Source organism: Cebidichthys violaceus, unplaced genomic scaffold, assembly GCF_023349555.1.
Source record: "Cebidichthys violaceus isolate CVI_PGR_0920_01 unplaced genomic scaffold, fCebVio1.0.p SCAF_52, whole genome shotgun sequence".
Taxonomy (NCBI): Eukaryota; Metazoa; Chordata; class Actinopteri; order Perciformes; family Stichaeidae; genus Cebidichthys; species Cebidichthys violaceus.
Genome location: NW_027176728.1, coordinates 1,170,243 through 1,192,271, shown reverse-complemented (window position 1 = coordinate 1,192,271; position 22,029 = coordinate 1,170,243). Strand labels below are relative to the sequence as shown.

Below are 22,029 nucleotides of genomic sequence, written 5' to 3'. Positions count from 1 at the left end.
CCGCATCATCAGATCTTTACCAGATTTCACATGTTTGATTAAACTCCAGGCCTGAAGACATCTGCAAGCCAATTTTGAATCATAGTCATAGCGCCACCTACTGGCAACAGTAAGTTAAAGTCTTTATACTTTGGCTTGTTTCTCTTAGTTGGAAAATCAGATCAACATCAAATTTGTTCCACACAAATGTAAGAAGTTCATAATGCCAGTTCTCTAAGCTTTTGATGTTTTGTCGAACGCCGTTGCCGTGGTAACGCAGTCTTCGCCGTGAAAAACGATGGTCATTTGGAGAGGTTAAAAAAGCTCGAAACACAAGCAAACTTGACACACAGATCACAAGGCCAATATGTAGTTCTATAATATGATTTTATTCAATCAGAGTGTTAAATCGGCTCAATAGCGCCCCCTACAAAATTTCGACGAAGCAGCCCTCGCAGTACGTTTCACATAGATTAACAAAATTTGGTAGGCACATGTATCACACGTGGACTTAAATAAAAGTCTCTTGGGGCCATGCCCTAAACCCAACCGGAAGTCAGCCATTTTGAATTTAGTCTGAATTTCTAGTGTCGTTTTTTTAATTTCCAGGCGCTCTACTTTAACGAACTCCTCCCAGGGAACTAATCAGATCAACTTAGAATTTGGTCAGAACAATCTAAAGACCTTTGTGATTAAAAGTTACTCAAAGCTTGTTGTTTCGTGAAATGCCGTTGCCGTGGCGACGCATTCCTCGCCATGAAAAACAAAGGTGTTTTTTAGGGCCTGAAAATACTCAAAACATAATCAAACTTGTCACACACATTTAAAATCCTGAATGTAGTTATCTGATGTGATTTTAATGCTTCAGAGTGGCAACTCGGCTCAATAGCGCCCCCTACAATATTTCGACGATGCAGCCCTCGCAGTACGTTTCACCTAGATGTATAACATTTGGTAAGCAGATGTATCACATGTGGATTTAAAAAAAAGTCTTAGGGGTCCATGCTCTAAACCCAACCGGAAGTCAGCCATTTCTAATTTTGTATGAATTTCTCGTGTATTTTTCCCATTTCCAGGTGCTGTACTACGAACTAGTCCTAGGTAATTAATCAGATCAGCTTAGAATTTGGTCAGAACAATCTAAAGACCTTTGTGATTAAAAGTTTAGAATTCATCAAACATGGACTTGGTGTAGCGGCCATTTTACATGGTTCGCCATTATCCATCACGCTGTTGTAACTCAACTGTACTTTGTCAAAACTGTCCCAAAGTTGACATGCTTGATTACTGTCATGATTTTAGGACATCTGCATGCCAATATTAACTCATAGTCATAGCGCCACCTACTGGCAACCACGGACGTAAACAGAATTCTATAATAACAGCGGCCCAAACAGGGTTTGTGGGCACACCATGAGAAAAAGATTTCTCTGATCTAAATATGTGCAAACTAAGATGCTTGGAGAACAAAAGTTAATCAACAGTGTTTTTCAAACCATGTCAGTGGGCATTAGTATAAATGATCTGTCTAGAGCTTCTACATGAGAATCAGGTTAACTGTTACAATGAATGCTTCACACTACAATCTAAAGTTACAGAAGAGCTTAAAATGAAAACAGTGTCAAATTAAAGTGTTCAAGTAAAAACAAATGACACTGCTGTTCTGTTAACTTTCATGTAAGTCCAAATACAATCAGTAGGACACTGCAGGGAGTTGAACTCCATCCCAGTAACCTGACAGTCTGTTATGTTACAAATACTGAAGCACATTCACACGTTCATTTTCGTAATGATCTTAACAGGCTTACATTTATGATTGTATCGGAGGTACACTCAAAACATTTGAGGCTTAAGACCTGGCAACATGGTCTTGCTATGCTGCTGGTCGACGCAGGAAATATCATCTAACTTGTGCATGCAGTGTATGATGGTCACAGAAATGCATTGCCGCATCAACCAGAGTCCTGCCAGTACCCTCGACGTGTGTGACGTTGCGAGGGCCTGATCAATGCTGCTTGCAGCTTTAATTAGGGCCCGAGCACCGACGTAGTCGGAGCGGAGGACCTATTGTTATTCTAATGTTTTTTATTATTATTATTAGGGCCCGAGCACCGACGTAGTCGGAGCGGAGGACCTATTGTTATTCTAATGTTTTTTATTATTATTATTATCGTACCAGTTTCATCGCAAAAAGGAGGTGCTTGGGATACTGGGAATCTTTTGAAATTTGGCACAAAATTCAATCGTGGTGAAAATTCCAGTATTATTGGGGTGTCCAGCTGCGGCATGACATTTTGGCTCCATAGCGCCCCCTACAGAGTAGCCCCAACTTTGGGTTTCACCTAGCTGTATGAAATTTGGTAGGTATGTGGAACGTGATGGGACGTACAAAAAAGTCAAAAGGAGGTATATCCTAAACCAAACAGGTAGTCGGCCATTTTGAATTTTATGATGTTTTTGGACCGTTTCAAGGCGCCGTACTTTAACAAACTCCTCCAAGAGATTAAACCCGATTGCCTTCAGATTTGGTCAGTATGCTCTTGAGACCTTGGCAGTGAAACGATACTCAAAGATCAAAAAGTTATCGAACTATGTGTCCGTGGCGTGGCGGCAAAAAAACACCATTCGCCATGAAACAGGAAGTTGTTGTAACTCGGCTGTACATTGCCTAATCTGCTCCAAATTTCTCAGATGTCATAACATCCTGACCCTGAACACATGTATATGACAATTTAGAATCATAGTAATAGCGCCACCTAGTGGCAACAGGAAGTCATAGGTTGTGTACTTTGACACCCTACTGCTCACAGATTAATCGGATCCCTCTCAAATTTTGTCACAAAAGCCTTAAGACTTTGATAATGCTTCATTGTGAAAATTGTAGGAAGTTGTCGAAGCATGGCGACGTGGTGTCTGCGAATTTCGATCCTTCGCCATGAACGAATAAACTGATGTAACTCGACTCCGCATCATCAGATCTTTACCAGATTTCACATGTTTGATTAAACTCCAGGCCTGAAGACATCTGCAAGCCAATTTTGAATCATAGTCATAGCGCCACCTACTGGCAACAGTAAGTTAAAGTCTTTATACTTTGGCTTGTTTCTCTTAGTTGGAAAATCAGATCAACATCAAATTTGTTCCACACAAATGTAAGAAGTTCATAATGCCAGTTCTCTAAGCTTTTGATGTTTCGTCGAACGCCGTTGCCGTGGTAACGCAGTCTTCGCCGTGAAAAACGATGGTCATTTGGAGAGGTTAAAAAAGCTCGAAACACAAGCAAACTTGACACACAGATCACAAGGCCAATATGTAGTTCTATAATATGATTTTATTCAATCAGAGTGTTAAATCGGCTCAATAGCGCCCCCTACAAAATTTCGACGAAGCAGCCCTCGCAGTACGTTTCACATAGATTAACAAAATTTGGTAGGCACATGTATCACACGTGGACTTAAATAAAAGTCTCTTGGGGCCATGCCCTAAACCCAACCGGAAGTCAGCCATTTTGAATTTAGTCTGAATTTCTAGTGTCGTTTTTTTAATTTCCAGGCGCTCTACTTTAACGAACTCCTCCCAGGGAACTAATCAGATCAACTTAGAATTTGGTCAGAACAATCTAAAGACCTTTGTGATTAAAAGTTACTCAAAGCTTGTTGTTTCGTGAAATGCCGTTGCCGTGGCGACGCATTCCTCGCCATGAAAAACAAAGGTGTTTTTTAGGGCCTGAAAATACTCAAAACATAATCAAACTTGTCACACACATTTAAAATCCTGAATGTAGTTATCTGATGTGATTTTAATGCTTCAGAGTGGCAACTCGGCTCAATAGCGCCCCCTACAATATTTCGACGATGCAGCCCTCGCAGTACGTTTCACCTAGATGTATAACATTTGGTAAGCAGATGTATCACATGTGGATTTAAAAAAAAGTCTTAGGGGTCCATGCTCTAAACCCAACCGGAAGTCAGCCATTTCTAATTTTGTATGAATTTCTCGTGTATTTTTCCCATTTCCAGGTGCTGTACTACGAACTAGTCCTAGGTAATTAATCAGATCAGCTTAGAATTTGGTCAGAACAATCTAAAGACCTTTGTGATTAAAAGTTTAGAATTCATCAAACATGGACTTGGTGTAGCGGCCATTTTACATGGTTCGCCATTATCCATCACGCTGTTGTAACTCAACTGTACTTTGTCAAAACTGTCCCAAAGTTGACATGCTTGATTACTGTCATGATTTTAGGACATCTGCATGCCAATATTAACTCATAGTCATAGCGCCACCTACTGGCAACCACGGACGTAAACAGAATTCTATAATAACAGCGGCCCAAACAGGGTTTGTGGGCACACCATGAGAAAAAGATTTCTCTGATCTAAATATGTGCAAACTAAGATGCTTGGAGAACAAAAGTTAATCAACAGTGTTTTTCAAACCATGTCAGTGGGCATTAGTATAAATGATCTGTCTAGAGCTTCTACATGAGAATCAGGTTAACTGTTACAATGAATGCTTCACACTACAATCTAAAGTTACAGAAGAGCTTAAAATGAAAACAGTGTCAAATTAAAGTGTTCAAGTAAAAACAAATGACACTGCTGTTCTGTTAACTTTCATGTAAGTCCAAATACAATCAGTAGGACACTGCAGGGAGTTGAACTCCATCCCAGTAACCTGACAGTCTGTTATGTTACAAATACTGAAGCACATTCACACGTTCATTTTCGTAATGATCTTAACAGGCTTACATTTATGATTGTATCGGAGGTACACTCAAAACATTTGAGGCTTAAGACCTGGCAACATGGTCTTGCTATGCTGCTGGTCGACGCAGGAAATATCATCTAACTTGTGCATGCAGTGTATGATGGTCACAGAAATGCATTGCCGCATCAACCAGAGTCCTGCCAGTACCCTCGACGTGTGTGACGTTGCGAGGGCCTGATCAATGCTGCTTGCAGCTTTAATTAGGGCCCGAGCACCGACGTAGTCGGAGCGGAGGACCTATTGTTATTCTAATGTTTTTTATTATTATTATTAGGGCCCGAGCACCGACGTAGTCGGAGCGGAGGACCTATTGTTATTCTAATGTTTTTTATTATTATTATTATCGTACCAGTTTCATCGCAAAAAGGAGGTGCTTGGGATACTGGGAATCTTTTGAAATTTGGCACAAAATTCAATCGTGGTGAAAATTCCAGTATTATTGGGGTGTCCAGCTGCGGCATGACATTTTGGCTCCATAGCGCCCCCTACAGAGTAGCCCCAACTTTGGGTTTCACCTAGCTGTATGAAATTTGGTAGGTATGTGGAACGTGATGGGACGTACAAAAAAGTCAAAAGGAGGTATATCCTAAACCAAACAGGTAGTCGGCCATTTTGAATTTTATGATGTTTTTGGACCGTTTCAAGGCGCCGTACTTTAACAAACTCCTCCAAGAGATTAAACCCGATTGCCTTCAGATTTGGTCAGTATGCTCTTGAGACCTTGGCAGTGAAACGATACTCAAAGATCAAAAAGTTATCGAACTATGTGTCCGTGGCGTGGCGGCAAAAAAACACCATTCGCCATGAAACAGGAAGTTGTTGTAACTCGGCTGTACATTGCCTAATCTGCTCCAAATTTCTCAGATGTCATAACATCCTGACCCTGAACACATGTATATGACAATTTAGAATCATAGTAATAGCGCCACCTAGTGGCAACAGGAAGTCATAGGTTGTGTACTTTGACACCCTACTGCTCACAGATTAATCGGATCCCTCTCAAATTTTGTCACAAAAGCCTTAAGACTTTGATAATGCTTCATTGTGAAAATTGTAGGAAGTTGTCGAAGCATGGCGACGTGGTGTCTGCGAATTTCGATCCTTCGCCATGAACGAATAAACTGATGTAACTCGACTCCGCATCATCAGATCTTTACCAGATTTCACATGTTTGATTAAACTCCAGGCCTGAAGACATCTGCAAGCCAATTTTGAATCATAGTCATAGCGCCACCTACTGGCAACAGTAAGTTAAAGTCTTTATACTTTGGCTTGTTTCTCTTAGTTGGAAAATCAGATCAACATCAAATTTGTTCCACACAAATGTAAGAAGTTCATAATGCCAGTTCTCTAAGCTTTTGATGTTTTGTCGAACGCCGTTGCCGTGGTAACGCAGTCTTCGCCGTGAAAAACGATGGTCATTTGGAGAGGTTAAAAAAGCTCGAAACACAAGCAAACTTGACACACAGATCACAAGGCCAATATGTAGTTCTATAATATGATTTTATTCAATCAGAGTGTTAAATCGGCTCAATAGCGCCCCCTACAAAATTTCGACGAAGCAGCCCTCGCAGTACGTTTCACATAGATTAACAAAATTTGGTAGGCACATGTATCACACGTGGACTTAAATAAAAGTCTCTTGGGGCCATGCCCTAAACCCAACCGGAAGTCAGCCATTTTGAATTTAGTCTGAATTTCTAGTGTCGTTTTTTTAATTTCCAGGCGCTCTACTTTAACGAACTCCTCCCAGGGAACTAATCAGATCAACTTAGAATTTGGTCAGAACAATCTAAAGACCTTTGTGATTAAAAGTTACTCAAAGCTTGTTGTTTCGTGAAATGCCGTTGCCGTGGCGACGCATTCCTCGCCATGAAAAACAAAGGTGTTTTTTAGGGCCTGAAAATACTCAAAACATAATCAAACTTGTCACACACATTTAAAATCCTGAATGTAGTTATCTGATGTGATTTTAATGCTTCAGAGTGGCAACTCGGCTCAATAGCGCCCCCTACAATATTTCGACGATGCAGCCCTCGCAGTACGTTTCACCTAGATGTATAACATTTGGTAAGCAGATGTATCACATGTGGATTTAAAAAAAAGTCTTAGGGGTCCATGCTCTAAACCCAACCGGAAGTCAGCCATTTCTAATTTTGTATGAATTTCTCGTGTATTTTTCCCATTTCCAGGTGCTGTACTACGAACTAGTCCTAGGTAATTAATCAGATCAGCTTAGAATTTGGTCAGAACAATCTAAAGACCTTTGTGATTAAAAGTTTAGAATTCATCAAACATGGACTTGGTGTAGCGGCCATTTTACATGGTTCGCCATTATCCATCACGCTGTTGTAACTCAACTGTACTTTGTCAAAACTGTCCCAAAGTTGACATGCTTGATTACTGTCATGATTTTAGGACATCTGCATGCCAATATTAACTCATAGTCATAGCGCCACCTACTGGCAACCACAGACGTAAGCAGGATTCTATAATTACAGCGGCCCAAACACTGAACTTAATAAAAGGGTTTGTGGTCACACCATGAGAAAAAGACTTCTCTGATCTAAATATGTGCAAACTAAGATGCTTGGAGAGCAAAAGTTAGACAACAGTGGTTCTCAAACCATGTCAGTGGGCATTAGTATAAATGATCTGTCCAGAGCTTCTACATGAGAATCAGGTTAAATGTTATAATGAATGCTTCACACTACAATCTAAAGTTACAGAAGAGCTTAAAATGAAAACAGTGTTAAATTGAAGTGTTCAAGTAAAAGCAAATGACACTACTCTTCTGTTAACTTTCATGTGAGTCCAAATACAATCAGCAGGACACTGCACCCAGTAAACTGACAAGTCTGTTATGTTACAAACACTGAAGCGCATTCACGCACATTCATTTTCTTAATGATCTTAACAGGCTTACATTTATGATTGCATCGGAGTAAACTCAAAACATTTGAGGCATAATGCCTGGCAACATGATCTTGCTACGCTGCTGGTCGACGCAGAAATATCATCTAACTTCTGCACACAGTGTATGATGGTCACAGAAATGCATGACCGCGTCAACCAGAGTCCTGCCAGTATCCTCAACGTGCGCGTAGTTGCAAGGGCCCGATCAATGCTGCTTGCAGCTTTAATTGTGACATTGAAATTTGAGACAATGGAAGCAATAGTTCATGTCAGGCACAATCCCCGCTGTGATATGATCACAACATATCACCAAGGTGACCAATTGCTTTTATAAAACAGTCATCATTCAAAGTTGAATACTATTTCATTGACAAAAAATAAAGTTCACATGAAAATAGGCCCTTTTTGGCTGGCTTCCTGCACATACCCAGTTGGTTGCTATGGATGCGGTTGCTATTGAATGTTGCCTACACTAGCAGCTAGCATATTTAATTTTTTCTTCACAAGTTAGCGTAACATTAATTTTATTATTTGGTTCTTTATTTGCATCATTTGTACGTCGACATTTATTGTACAACCACCGAGAAACTGGCTCAGCAGACTGAGCTTGTTGCATGACGATGTTAAAAATTGTCAATTGCGTGAGTCTCACCGTCAATGTGTGAGAGTTGGCAGCCCTGGAAACACAAGATGTTCGAGATCTGCCTTTTAGAATGTGCAAAGAAAGACAGGTGTTACTCAACGAGAGCTTAAATAACTATCAACTAAAATATGAGGGATTAACCAACATAAGTCAGTTGTATGTGAAATGTTTGCCAATGAGTGTGCCAGTTATCTTAAGAAGCTATTGCGCGCCAGACAAATATTTGGCAGCTTAGATAGCAAAGCCTCAGAGGTCCGTGTCCGCTTTGCATCAGTTAACACATCCCAGGTAGCCAAAATGACCTGGCCCAGCTCCGGCTTAAGCTTGGCATGCCAGAAGAAACACGTTGGGCCGAGTCCGTTTGCCGACTCGGCTGAGACTAGAATCGGGCCAAATACACCAGCCCGATTCCGGCTGCCGACACTGCCATTATTGGGATTGCAGTGACGCTGCTGCTCGCACAAATCCTCGAACTTACTAACCTATGTAAATTGAGATAAAAAACAGCAGCAGTCACCTTCAAAATGGAAGCATTGTAGCTGTATTCCGTGCATAATGTACAATTATTTACGTTTTATTCTTAATTTCCCATTGACGTCCCGCAGGCTGTACAATGCCTAGGTCTGATTTAGAGGGATCCACTGACAGAAATGGTAAGTATGTTTCCTTTAATGTGTTTTTTCGTTACCTTAGAATGAGCTGTTTACATCTACATATGGAGCGGGGTTGTCTTTACAAAGCCCTTGTAAAGACAGTAACCCACAACAAACACACCAAACACCTGCTTTAGACAGGGCCATGTGTGTGTTTCTCCTACGTACGCTTGGTACACGGGAGACTATTCGATTGGTGGAAATCTGCGGCCTCAACGATAGGTGCCGCCAATCCCTCTCACTAGACCTTTAAGACAGTTTTCAATCAAAAAAGACCAAAATAATCTGAATCAGAAGGGTTAGGGTTAGAAGTGTTCCCAGGCAAGATATGATATATAATCTTTCCAGTGTGTTCTGGGTCTACCCTGAGGTCTCTCACCAGTCGGGAATGCCCAGAAAACTTCTGAAGGGAGGCGCCCAAGAGGCCTGGGAGTTGAGGACCTCATGGACAGGGGCCTCAGCTGGACATTCCCAGTTCACCCTCAATATACGCTTGGTCCAGCAGCCTCTCCCTGCCATCTGATCCAACTCATCACCATGTGATATAAAGAATATAAAGAATGTAAGAAAATATGCCAAAAAGTCCTTTAACTTCCACACATACCGTAACGACTCAAATGATTAATAATCAGAATAAACAGCTTTTGTTCCACTCTGGCATATTGTTTAACATCTGATCTGTGCGTCATAGTGTGATGAGTGGAGATTAACTATAGTAGAGAAATGTTTTCTTAAGGTAGAAAGTTTTCTTATGGGCATAGAAGCCATGGGAGGGGTAAAGTGAGGAGGGACAGAACAAGCGTCCGTCCAAGCAGGTTCTTGTGAGTATAAATCAGATGTGTCAGTACTTACTGTCAGACTTAATTCCAGGTCTGTTTCATAGAAATACTGCAATCAGGCTAACTCTAATTTGAAACTTGACATTTTCTGACTTGCAAGAAATGGAGGCGCATATCGGTAAGATGTTTAATGTGATCTGTGATCGTAATATTCATATATGCCGACAGTTTGGGCTTTTGACTACTGTATTAGCGTGGCTTAAAATTTAGACAAACAGCTATAAACAAAGACAAAGCTGATTTCTTTTGTGATCCAGCCTTATGTTAACAATATTTATTAATTATTTTTATGCTTTTGTCTTTTCCTGCTAGTCATCCCAGCACCAGTAACTACTAAGGGATCAGTTGTGCATGTTTTGACCCCTGAGAACTGTGGCATTGACATTTTAGACAATGGAAGGACCATCAGAGACTTCCTAGACAGTAAAATAAAAGAGCGTGGTTCAGTGGTGAGTATCAGAGACATCATGTCACCTAAATTTTCCTAACTATGAATCTCTGTGTAATTGTGTCCATGTATCGTGTGATAGTTGAGCTTTCTTGAGATGTGCCACTTTCAAAATATAATGTTGACTTTTCTCTATTCGTTCAGGACAATGAAGAGCCATTCTATGTGGCAAATCTGGATAGTATAGTTGAAAGGCACCTCAGGTGGCGCACAAACTTACCTCGAGTCAAGCCTTTCTATGCAGTGAAGTGCAACAGCGATGCATCAGTTTTGAGGATGATGAGTGCTCTGGACACAGGTTTCGACTGTGCTAGCAAGGTACCGATGAAGTATTTCAAAGAGAATCCAGCTCTGTGTTTTCTTTGTTGTGGAGAAGCAGTTTGCTCATTTGAAACACACTTTGGTCGATCACAGGTCGAGATCCAGCTGATGCTGTCCCTCGGAGTGACACCTGACAAAATCATTTACGCACACACAACCAAACCACTGTCACACATCAAATACGCCTGTACTCATGGAGTCGATATGATGACTTTTGATTGCGAGGAAGAACTCCTAAAAATATCTCTTTGTCACGCCAAAGCCAAGTGAGTGAACGACTGATATATTTTGCTCCTTTGTTTAGTGTTGATTATTGTTAGCTTACCGATTAATACTTTTGAATCACTTTTTCCAGATTGGTACTCCGCATCGCAGTGGATGACTCTGCATCCAAGATAAGACTCAGTTCAAAGTTTGGTGCCAGACTGGAGTCAGTGGGTAAGCTGCTGGGACGTGCTGGAGAGCTTGGCTTGGAGGTCATTGGGGTCAGCTTTCATGTAGGCAGCGGGTGCACTGGAAGTTTGGCGTTCAAGCAGGCCATCGCAGACGCCCGACGTGTCTTTGACATGGGGGTAAGTCATTGTCACAGCAATAAAACACAATAATTAAATTGAAAATCTATGGCAATTTGATATTGATGATTTGCAGTTGTGCTGCAAGTCAGTGTGCATAACTGTCTGCTACAGTGCATTTTTTGATACTACCACTGGGGGACACCAAAGAAAAATATTACACACAGTGGCCATAAATTATATCAGAATGCTGCTGCCAGTTGTGGAATGTGCAGTAATCAAGTACATTTACTCAACTACTGTATTTAAGTCCAAAATAAATAGAATTCAATGCAACTTTATGCTTCTACTCCACTACATCTCAGAGGCAAATATTGTACGTTTTACTCCACTACATGTGTCTGACAGCTTTAGATACTTTTTAGATTATAATAACCATACCCATCCTGTCCAGTGAAAACCATGTATCTCCTAATTTGGTGAATTTATACACTATTCAGAAAGCCTCTTGGATCATCTGGAAAGTGAATCATCACAAAGATGAACACAGGTCTGTTTTTCTGAGCTCATGAAAAGTTGACTTATTAAATACACCCGAAAGTCCCCCATTTGGACGCAGAGTACATCAAAACTTAGAGAGTTTTGTGTTAAAAGTAACTGGCAGAGAACCCACGAAGAACGAATATAATGATGTTATAGTTCTGCAGAAACCTCAGCGTCCTGGGAACAACATGAACTAGGTCACTTCTACATGAGACAAACACATCTCCCATCAGCCAAGCAAACAAATAACAAAATATCATAAATCATACTCGATATGACTGGGACAGACCGGAGAAAACAGCTGCTACACTCCGTTAGCAACGTGCTACCTACGAACATGCTGCATGAAAAAGCATGTCCGCCTGACGGAGATTACGGACATAGTTTCCATTTCTCTCCCCGGTAAACCATCGCAGAGATATTCAGCTTCGAACACAAAAAGTCACACAGCTTTTATCGAATATTGTACTTACTTTTGGTCGAATCTCAGCGAAAAAATGGAATATCTCCGTACTTCCAATGCATGTTTGTCCAGCTGCTGGTGCTCCGTGTGAATCCGTTCGATTCGTGTCTCTCCGACACTCCTCGGATTCTTGGGAGGGTTGGAAGCTCAGCAAATCAGATTTCAGAGATGGGACGTTTTTGAGCTTTATTGGCTAATAGTGCTGTCAATCATCTAGCTTTCAATTCCAGGCAATTCTATTGGCTCCTACGGTTCGAAGGATGTCTCAATGGTGAAAATCGGAGAAGGGGGGGCTGAGATACAGCCCTGAACAGAGAGAATGGCTGAATCTGAAGCAGTATTTGACCTTAAACTAAACAACTAAAAAGGGCTTAGAAAGAGCTTAAAACACTCAAAAAAGGTCCAATCTTCTGTCTTTTGATTCATTGAACATCAGGAGTGATACATAGAAGTGATATAGAGTGTTTTTGAATTTAAAAAATACTTTTTTATTCAAATATTGGAATATTTGATCAGTTTTCTAATTTTATATGCTCTATATTTTATAAATGTTTCACTGTATCTATGTATAGCTGTGTATATAGAGCCTATATCAGTTGTTCTAAGAGCTCAGCATATTTAAAGTCTTGGATTTCCATACTTTCCAAAAAACAATATCCTAAAAGTGCTGTTTTTCCAGGGCGAGCTTTTGAGTTTTCCAAGTTGTGCTGTGTTCCATCCTTATCTTATGTGAACCTGTAACATGTATTCTGATAGTTCCATCATTTTTCTCATCACATTTTTTTTATTTTTTTTTTTTTTATTTAATTATACACTTAATTAGGTATTTCTTATCTTTATTCTAGCTGAGGCCTGCAAATAGGCCTCGGGTATAAAAGGTTTTAATTAAAGATACTTGGTTCTCACGGAACACATGATGATCTTATAAAATATGATGTATTGCTGTAGACTAAACTACCCAACAGTATCTAAAGGAGATGCAGACATTTACAGCAGTAAAATGCAACAAAGGTATGTAGATATGTAGGTACACATCTCTAGATAAGCGTGTCTGTTGTAGTATACCTCAATTGTCATCTGTTGTGTAATTTTTTAATTAATTCTAATTCAACTGATCCGGTTTTCTTCTGAGATTTATATCAGACTATTTAGTATTGTTCTGCAGATGAGATAGCCCATCTTTCAAATATGGAAGAATTAAATAGACTATTAAAGTTAGACAACTGAGGCCACTCCATTCAGCTTAACCTCCCATCTAACCCATCAGAACCGTTCATCTGAAAGGTGAAGGTGAAAACAATGCATTTTCAGAGTTTGTTAATAAGTAATGTTGGTAACTGCTAGACTAATCCAGGAATTCATGAACAGATTAATTAGCCTCAATCTAATGTAGGATCTCCCTTAAAATTAGTAAAATTACAACTATTTTGAAATTGCTTCACAATCTTCCCTGGTGCTTCTTAAACTCTCAACTGCTGAACAGTGCATTGATATATTGAACTAAACTGAATGGATTATGGTCAAACAACAGATTTAATTGCTAAACATTACTCAACGATATAAGTCACACATTCTACCTAATCACATGAAATGTTTCTCAGTAATGTTCTTATTGTACTGGTCCTCACATTCTTTATTCAGTTAATTTTATCGTTGATTCAATTATTTTCTGTTTAGTGATTTAGTTATGTAGTTCGTCCAATAAATATTTAATTGACGAAAGCTTGATAATTTGATTTGTGTGTATATGAAATAATAAGTCACTGTACACCATGATAAGAACTCCATAACAATCCAGAGATTGAGACTTGAAGTTTTTTTTGTTTCCAAAATTGAGTATCATCCTAAATTATATCTAAATAATTTTCTTTAAATTATTTTACTTGAACTCATTGTGTTTTATGGCTGAAGCCATAGAAGTGCCATGACTCTTTTTATACTACTTCAATGGTTTATGATTCATAATTGAGTTATTGTTACATTTGGATATTCATTAATTATTATGTATTGTTCTTATATGCTACAAGCAATAGCACTACAGCAAGTACAGTATAACATTTTGAATTATTTGACTGATTGAATATAAACTTTTTCAGAATTTGCTGGGATTCCAGATGAGACTCTTGGATATCGGTGGAGGATTCTCTGCGATTGAGAGCTTTCAACAGAAATTTGAAAAGGTAAAACATATACAATACGAGTGCTCATTAGTGGATGTTTTGCATCTCTATTGTCCTGGTAAAACAAAGAGCAAAAGGAGCATAAACAACAAAATAGAATGACACAGACGTAATTATTTCAGATTATTAAACAACCGTTTTCCTGTTTTACCTTAAGGACTATGTAGACTGTCAAGGAATCTTTAAATGCATACTAAAGAGGCAAACTTAATAAGGACATATTAGGAGTAGCACCTTGATGCCCCTGAAGGAACTCTCAGGTCCACAGAACATGTCGTTGCCATTTAATTCGCTCCCTGCTAGCACCACATTGTTTCTTGCGCTTTAGAGGACGTATAGTGCACCATTACTGTGGCCATATGGTGGCGCTGTTAATAACTTGATTCAAAAGGTTTGTCTTGATCTAAAGCATCCAGAGGGAATAAAAGAAAACTTAAGATTTTCATATTCAACCTTAATCTATACTCACATACACATGTGGTTTGAAAGAGCAAAACTTCACGCTTCTATCCGTGCCAATTATTAAAAGAATTCGGTGGTATATTGATCACATTAAGCTACTATGCTTTTTGGACCTCTGTGAACACGGTCCTTCCTTCGTAGTTGTAGCGCGCATGCGCAGTACTTACTCAAGAGTTTTCCCTGGCCGAATAAAGTAACCAACGCTACATGTGCGTCCGCCTCGTCTAACTCTGTAACTCGCTTTAACCGGTGTAACCAAAAAGCTAACCAGCCGGTGGCTCAGTATGTAGCCGAGTTGAAACAATGCGCATCTAACTGTGAGTTCGGCGCCAACTTGGACTCATCACTACGAGATCGGTTCGTCGGTGGAATAAGAAACGAGGCCTGCCAGAGGAGACTACTTTCGGAAAATGATCTTACTTTTGCAAAGGCTTTTGAGATCGCTCTCAACATGGAGACTGCCGACAGAGACGCACGTCAGTTAAGAGGGTTTGAAAGTGACGGGGCGGCAAGCGTTCACAAGGTGAGGCCACAGCGGACAAGGAACTGTTACAGGTGCAATGGAAAAAATCACGAGCCAAATGAATGCCGTTTTAAAGAGACTAACTGCCATAACTGTGGCAAGACTGGGCATATTAAAAAGGCATGTCGGTCTAAGGCACAGGCTGAGAGTGAAAGGCATTCACAGGGCAGAGGAAAGAAACACACAAAATATGTGGAAGCTGAAGAAGACACTGAATTGGGTGTTTTCACAATTTTGGCTGTCACAAGTGAAGATGCTGACCTGTATAAAGAAATATTCACTGTAGCTGAAGTGAAGTTAGAGATGGAAATAGATACTGGGGCTGCAAGGAGTATCATTTCACGAGGTACATACAGGGAGAAATTCTCACACTTACCACTGCAGAGAAGTAAAGTTAAGCTTAAAGCTTATAATGGAGGTCGCATTCCTGTACTGGGGCAGATCACAGCCAAGGTGGTCTATTAGGGTCAAACTGTGAACTTGCCACTTTTAGTTGTTAAGGGGAACACTATGTGGCAGAAATTGGCTAAGGAAACTGAGGCTAAACTGGGAGCAGATAAAGCATCTGTATGAAGCTAAGTGTACGTCGCTTAGTGAGGTGCTGGATAAACATTCAGAGGTGTTCAGAGAGGAGTTGGGCACTCTGAAAGACGTTAAAGCCTCAATCAGAGTTAAACCTGATGCAACTCCTAAATTTTGTAAACACAGACCCCTTCCATTCGCTATGAAAGACAGAGTCGAGGAAGAGCTCAGGAAGCTGGAGGAAGCTGACATTATATCTCCAGTTAAGCACAGTGAATTGGCAGCACCAATAGTGCCAGTGGTGAAAAGAGACAAGTCACTCCGCCTGTGTGGGGATTATAAAGTGTCAGCTAATCAGGCAGTTGAAACAGAAACCTACCCCTTGCCATGTTTAGAGGAGTTGTTAGCAACCCTTAGTGGAGGTAAGATGTTCTCCAAGCTAGACTTAGCTACAGCTTACCAACAGGTGTTGCTGGATGATGACTCAAAGAAATACACTACCATCAACACCCACAGAGGGTTGTTTGTGTATAACAGACTTCCTTTTGGAATTAGCTCTGCACCATCCATCTTCCAGCGTATTATGGAAAATCTAATGAAAGGTTTACCAGTGGTAGTTTTTCTTGATGACCTGCCCATTATGGGACGCACAGAGAAGGAACATCTCCACAACCTTCAGATGGTCCTACAACGGCTTCAAGAAAATGGACTACGAGTGAAACGCTCAAAGTGCGAGTTTGGCAAAACTCAGATTGAGTACCTGGGCCATGTGCTGGATAAGCAGGGCACACACCCTTCAAAGGACAAAGTGAGAGCTATTCAGGAGGCTCCGGCTCCTACTAACATCAAGGAGCTCCAGGCGTTTTTAGGACTTGTGAATTACTATGGAAGATTTGTGCCACAGCAAAGCACAGTCTTAGCACCATTGTACAGACTGCTCAGAGGACAAGTGATTTGGAAATGGACTGAGGTTGAACAGGTTGCTTTTGCCAAGTGTAAAGAACTGCTAACTAGTGACCGGGTGTTAGCCCACTACGACCCCAGTCTCCCACTGACTTTAGCATGCGATGCCTCTGCCTATGGCATCGAAGCAGTTATCCAACACACCATGCCAGACGGGGAGGAACGACCCATTGCTTATACCTCCCGAACACTATCTCCAGTGGAGAAAAAATATTCTCAAATAGAGAAAGAAGCTCTTGGACTGATATATGGCGTAAAGAAATTCCACCAGTACTTGTGGGGTAGACATTTTAACTTAGTTACTGACCATCGACCACTTCTCACACTGTTTGGTGAGCACAAGAGCCTACCTACACTGGTCGCAGCACGCATTCAGCGGTGGGCGATTATATTGTCAGCGTATGACTACCACATTGTCTACTGCAAATCAGAAGAGCACAGTAATGCTGATGGACTCTCACGCTGTCCCTTGCCGGAGACCAGTGACACAGGAACAGCCGTGACTTCAGCTTTAGTCCACTCACTGCTGGCGGAGCATATACAAGGAGCACCACTCAACGCAACACAGGTTGCAAGGACGACACGCACCGACAGTGAGTTGTCGCGAGTTTATAAGTATGTCATGGAAGGCTGGCCCACTCAGGTAGAAGAAAACCTAAAGGTGTTTTACACAAAGAGGAATGAGTTGTCCACAGAGCAAGGTTGTGTCCTATGGGGGACCAGAGTCATTGTACCCTCCAAGATGAGAAGAGCCATGTTAAAAGAGATTCACTCTGGGCACCAAGGCATTGTGAAAACAAAGGCCTTAACTCGCAAATATGTATGGTGGCCGAACCTTGACTTGGAAGTGGAACAGATTTGCAAAGAATGTGAGATATGCCAGCTGGATCAAAAGATGCCACGCCAGGTGAGTCCTGGAAGAGACTACACATAGACTTTGCTGGACCGTTCCTGAACCACATGTTCATAGTTGTGGTGGATTCACATACAAAGTGGTTGGATGTGTTTCGTATGTCACAGATCACCTCTCAAGCAACAATCACCAGGCTCAGGAGACTGTTTGCTTCTTACGCTCTGCCTGAACAAATTGTGACAGACAATGTGACCACATTCACATCAGACGAGTTCCAGACTTTTGCAAAGCAGAATGGAATTCTGCACACCACAAGTGCACCAGGACATCCAGCAACAAATGGTCTGGCAGAGAGATATGTTCAGACGTTCAAGGCAGGTATGAAAAAGCTTGCTCACACTTCACTGACCATTGAGGACAAGATCTTACTGTTCCTGCTGCAATATCGGACTACGCCTAACTGCACTACTGGACAGTCCCCAGCTGATCTGTTTCTTCACAGACATATCCGGACAAGGTTGGATTTCCTAAAGCCTTGTACCAAGGAAACAGTACGTAAGAAACAGTATCAACAAAAAGAACACCATCACCGCACTGCTGCAGACCGGTTCTTTAATAAGGACAATGCCGTTTATCTGCGCAGCACTGTGATGGGGAGTCACAAGTGGATTCCAGGGTTGGTTGTGAGACAGACGGGCCCTGTTTCATATGAAGTCAGAGAGCGGGACTCTGACACAGTACACAGATGTCATGGAGACCAGCTGCGAGCTCGAGCCATTGCTGAACCTGATGTAGATGTCACTGAATCACAGGCTGAACTTGGTGATGGTGAAGACTGCAGCAGTTCTCATGAAGTTGTTGATGCTAACGTGCAGACACCCGAGCTTCCGGAGCCCGAACCAGTGGCTAAACCACCAAAACGATATATGCCATAAGACTGTATAGTCCCCTACAGCGGACTGTATCCTTTAGCTTATATTTGTACTGACAAACTGAACATGCATACCTTGTACATGAGGGAATGTTGGAAGATGTCAAATATTGTGTTTAACTTACGCCATATGTTGTTTTCATTTACAGTGTCAGGAAACTGTTGTTCTGTTAAGAATGTTTAAATTGTGTTGTCAGTTAAAAAGGGGAATAATGTGGTATATTGATCACATTAAGCTACTATGGTTGTAATGGGTACAAATGCTTTTTGGACCTCTGTGAACACGGTCCTTCCTTCGTAGTTGTAGCGCGCATGCGCAGTACTTACTCAAGAGTTTTCCATGGCCGAATAAAGTAACCAACGCTACATGTGCGTCCGCCTCGTCAATACACTACAAATTCCAATATCATTGTTCCAACAGTTGCTCAGTTTCAACCTTGCTTTTAAAAATGTGACTATATATTTCCCCAAATACTTAATTGAGAATGCAGTTTAGTTGTATAATATGGGAACATAATTTAGTATGAGTTATTTTCAAGCTGATGCACTAAAAGCTTGTAAAGGAATTATTAACTAACACTCCATAAAATTACATTATATGATGGTTAGCACTGCTTGAAGTGTCTGAAGCTTGATCTTTCAACCATTTATCCATTAAATATATATTATACACACCTGCATCCTTTTCATCATTAATGATTGTGTGATATCTCTATCATCCTCTGTTATTAGCCTCTTAAATTACAAAGGTCGTACTTCAAAGAAACACATGCAGAAACCTTACCTTTGTTGGCTGCACTGCCAGTGATACTGGCAACTGTGGGCCACTTTGTAGAAGGTGTATTACATGTGAAATATGCTATTAACCCATTGTGTTTTTCCTACTAGTTTTCAGAGGTCATTAATAGAGCACTGGATGAACTCTTCCCACCTGACAGTGGGGTGCAAGTTATTGCAGAACCAGGCCGATACTATGTGGAATCAGCCTTCACATTGGCAGTGAATGTCATTGCCAAAAGACTAATCGGTAATGTCTTTTGAAGCCACGTGTATCCAGTATTAAGACATAAGGATCCTATTATTTGCAACATCTTTGCAAACATATTGCATAGTTGCCATTTTATTATCGTTTATCATTTGAATGTATTTTTTTTTTCAGATGATGAGGACAACTGCCCTGACAGGAAAATGACATACTACATCAATGATGGACTGTATGGCTCCCTGAGTTGCATTGTCTTAGACGCTGCTCACTGCAACCTTCAACCATATCTTCACAGGGTAACTATCAACCACATAATGTCGTCACATAAGAAAGCCAATAATGGATGATTGTGCATGATTACTTCCAATGCCAATGGTGTGTGTGTGTGTGTGTGTGTGTGTGTGTGTGTGTGTATATATATATATATATATATATATATATATATATATATATATATATATATATACACACATATATATGCATGTGCGCCTGCCTCTCATTTTATATGGTTACACAGGTTGTTGAGAGCAGTGAGCAGAGATACCGGTCTGTTATCTGGGGTCCAACCTGCTCCAGCTATGACAAAGTAACCGACAGCTGCTGGATTCCTGAGCTGCATGTGGGGGACTGGCTTCTCATCGACAACATGGGAGCTTACTCTGTTAGTTTGTCCAGTAACTTCAACGGCTTTGAAAGAGCACACATTTACCCTGTTGTGACAGCCGAGACATGGCACACCTTAAACCTTTCTGACATCTACGACATCCGCCAATGATCTGGGGACACTTCTATTTGACAGTGGCTCAATACGGACTTTAACCAACATAGGCAACGATTATTATAGAGAGAGGCTATTTATTTAATGATCCATCTTTATCCTCAATGAATTTTTAAGGCCTAATTAGCAAAACGATGTTGATTGAACGTTTGGACATATTTCACTGAAAGTTTTCATCCTTTACACTGTGCTAATAATAACAACATGTTGTCATTTTGGAGCTTTATTCAAAAAAAAAAAAAAAAACGCATCCAAATTTCTTGAAAGCCAGTATTGCAAATCTCGGTGAAATATGGTCTGAATGTGAAATATAGCTGGTGAAAAAAAATACTATTTTGAATCAGCTTTTCACCATAACCATTTTTTAAACGCTTTTTAAACTGAAAAATGCTCACTCAACTTAAGAGATAAAGAAAACCATGTGGCAGACGGCAATTATTTCATTATTATATTACATGTTATGGCCACAGCGTCTCCCCACTAAAGAGTCACAAAGTGGGACACGTCATCGCTAACTGCTTAAGCCTTAAGAGCAAAGAGCAGCAGCAGTCTACACAAAGTGTGCCACCGTCAAAAGGTAAAGGATTGATTAAAGCCGAGCACTTGGCTACTGATTCTGACAGAAGTGACAATATTGATGCTTGTTTCCCTCCACCGCCGAGCAGGCTGCTTGTGGTTACGGGTTTGTATTTACGTGGTTGTGGATGGATTATACTCCCAGGCCAGTTCATCATGTGCATATTTAAACTGGTCAATGGTTTCTTTCATGTTGCTGTTTCCCCCCTTATTGTTAAATAAAGGTGTTACTCTTTTAATGCGCAATGACATTGCTTGTGGTAAAGTAACGCAAGCACAGCGAAGCGTCTTGCTCAAAGCTGTTAATCAAACAGCTTCTTTTATTAAGTAAATGATGTTCCCTGATCAAGAATCTAACCCAGAACGCTACGGTGAGAGCGCCGAATCCTAACCACTAGACCACCAGGGAATGTGGTAACGGTTATCCTGGTAACAGCTTTTCGACCTTGTGGTGTGTACGTGTGTGTGATGCCTTCAGGTAAATTGTGGATTTGAAGACTCTCCGCTGATTGGTCCAGGTGCTCCTCCAGCCAGGGTCCTGATTGGGGGAAATTTTTTTGTTTTCGATAAGTGGAAGCCCAAACTTTTCACAGAGTCTCTTTTGGTTAAATTGGTATCTTTGATTTGAAAACATTTACTCCTTTACCCCTGTTGTCCCTTTCATTGTATCTAATTCACTTATGTTTAACCAAAGAGCTCCTTTTATCTTGAATAAATTACTTTGTAAACCTTTAAAAATCTGGTTTTATGTTACTTCCTTTTACTTAAACAAGCCGGGTGTAACATTAAGCAGCAATTCCAGCACAACATGAACAATGTTATTTGAATACAATCACAACAAATAGAAAAATACATGCTCGTTGACAGTTTTTCTTTAATTGTTTTGTCAAATCCACCCAGGAGCCTGTTTCAGATGGTCTGGATTTCTGCCTTAATGTCTTGTAAAACTAATTTAATCCTCAGCCCACATTAACTTTTAAAGTGATCGGTTTAATGAAACATAAAGCACAAATCCATAACTTCCAACTAAACCCTGGACGACTGACGATGAAAATAATGAGACCATTCGTGATCCATCCTGAAACATTTAAGAATGCGTCACTTTTATTATTATTTTAAAAGGTTCAGAAATGTCAAAAAAAAACTGGGCTCTGTCCTCAAACAGGATT

At 40.6% G+C, this 22,029-nt stretch overlaps 1 protein-coding gene and 1 pseudogene across 1 annotated transcript; one reads left to right on the top strand and one right to left on the bottom strand.

Moving 5' to 3' along the window:
* LOC137888158 (retinoic acid receptor alpha-B-like) overlaps positions 1 to 22,029 on the bottom strand; it is a 236,078-nt pseudogene that overhangs the window by 127,559 nt on the left and 86,490 nt on the right.
* LOC137888138 (ornithine decarboxylase-like) lies at positions 9,854 to 21,584 on the top strand. The gene is made up of 9 exons (XM_068731458.1): positions 9,854 to 9,918; positions 10,113 to 10,249; positions 10,393 to 10,566; positions 10,663 to 10,835; positions 10,925 to 11,141; positions 14,184 to 14,267; positions 19,410 to 19,548; positions 19,681 to 19,802; positions 20,024 to 21,584. The coding sequence occupies exons 1-9, from the start codon at positions 9,903 to 9,905 to the stop codon at positions 20,279 to 20,281; spliced, it is 1,320 nt and encodes a 439-aa protein (XP_068587559.1). The 5' UTR covers positions 9,854 to 9,902; the 3' UTR covers positions 20,282 to 21,584.

Bases quoted from the DNA above. Each gene is read 5' to 3' on its own strand.
- LOC137888138 (XM_068731458.1), top strand. The intron at 10,567-10,662 runs GTACCGATGAAG...GGTCGATCACAG, and splicing joins GTTTCGACTGTGCTAGCAAG to GTCGAGATCCAGCTGATGCT. The intron at 19,803-20,023 runs GTAACTATCAAC...ATGGTTACACAG, and splicing joins TTCAACCATATCTTCACAGG to GTTGTTGAGAGCAGTGAGCA.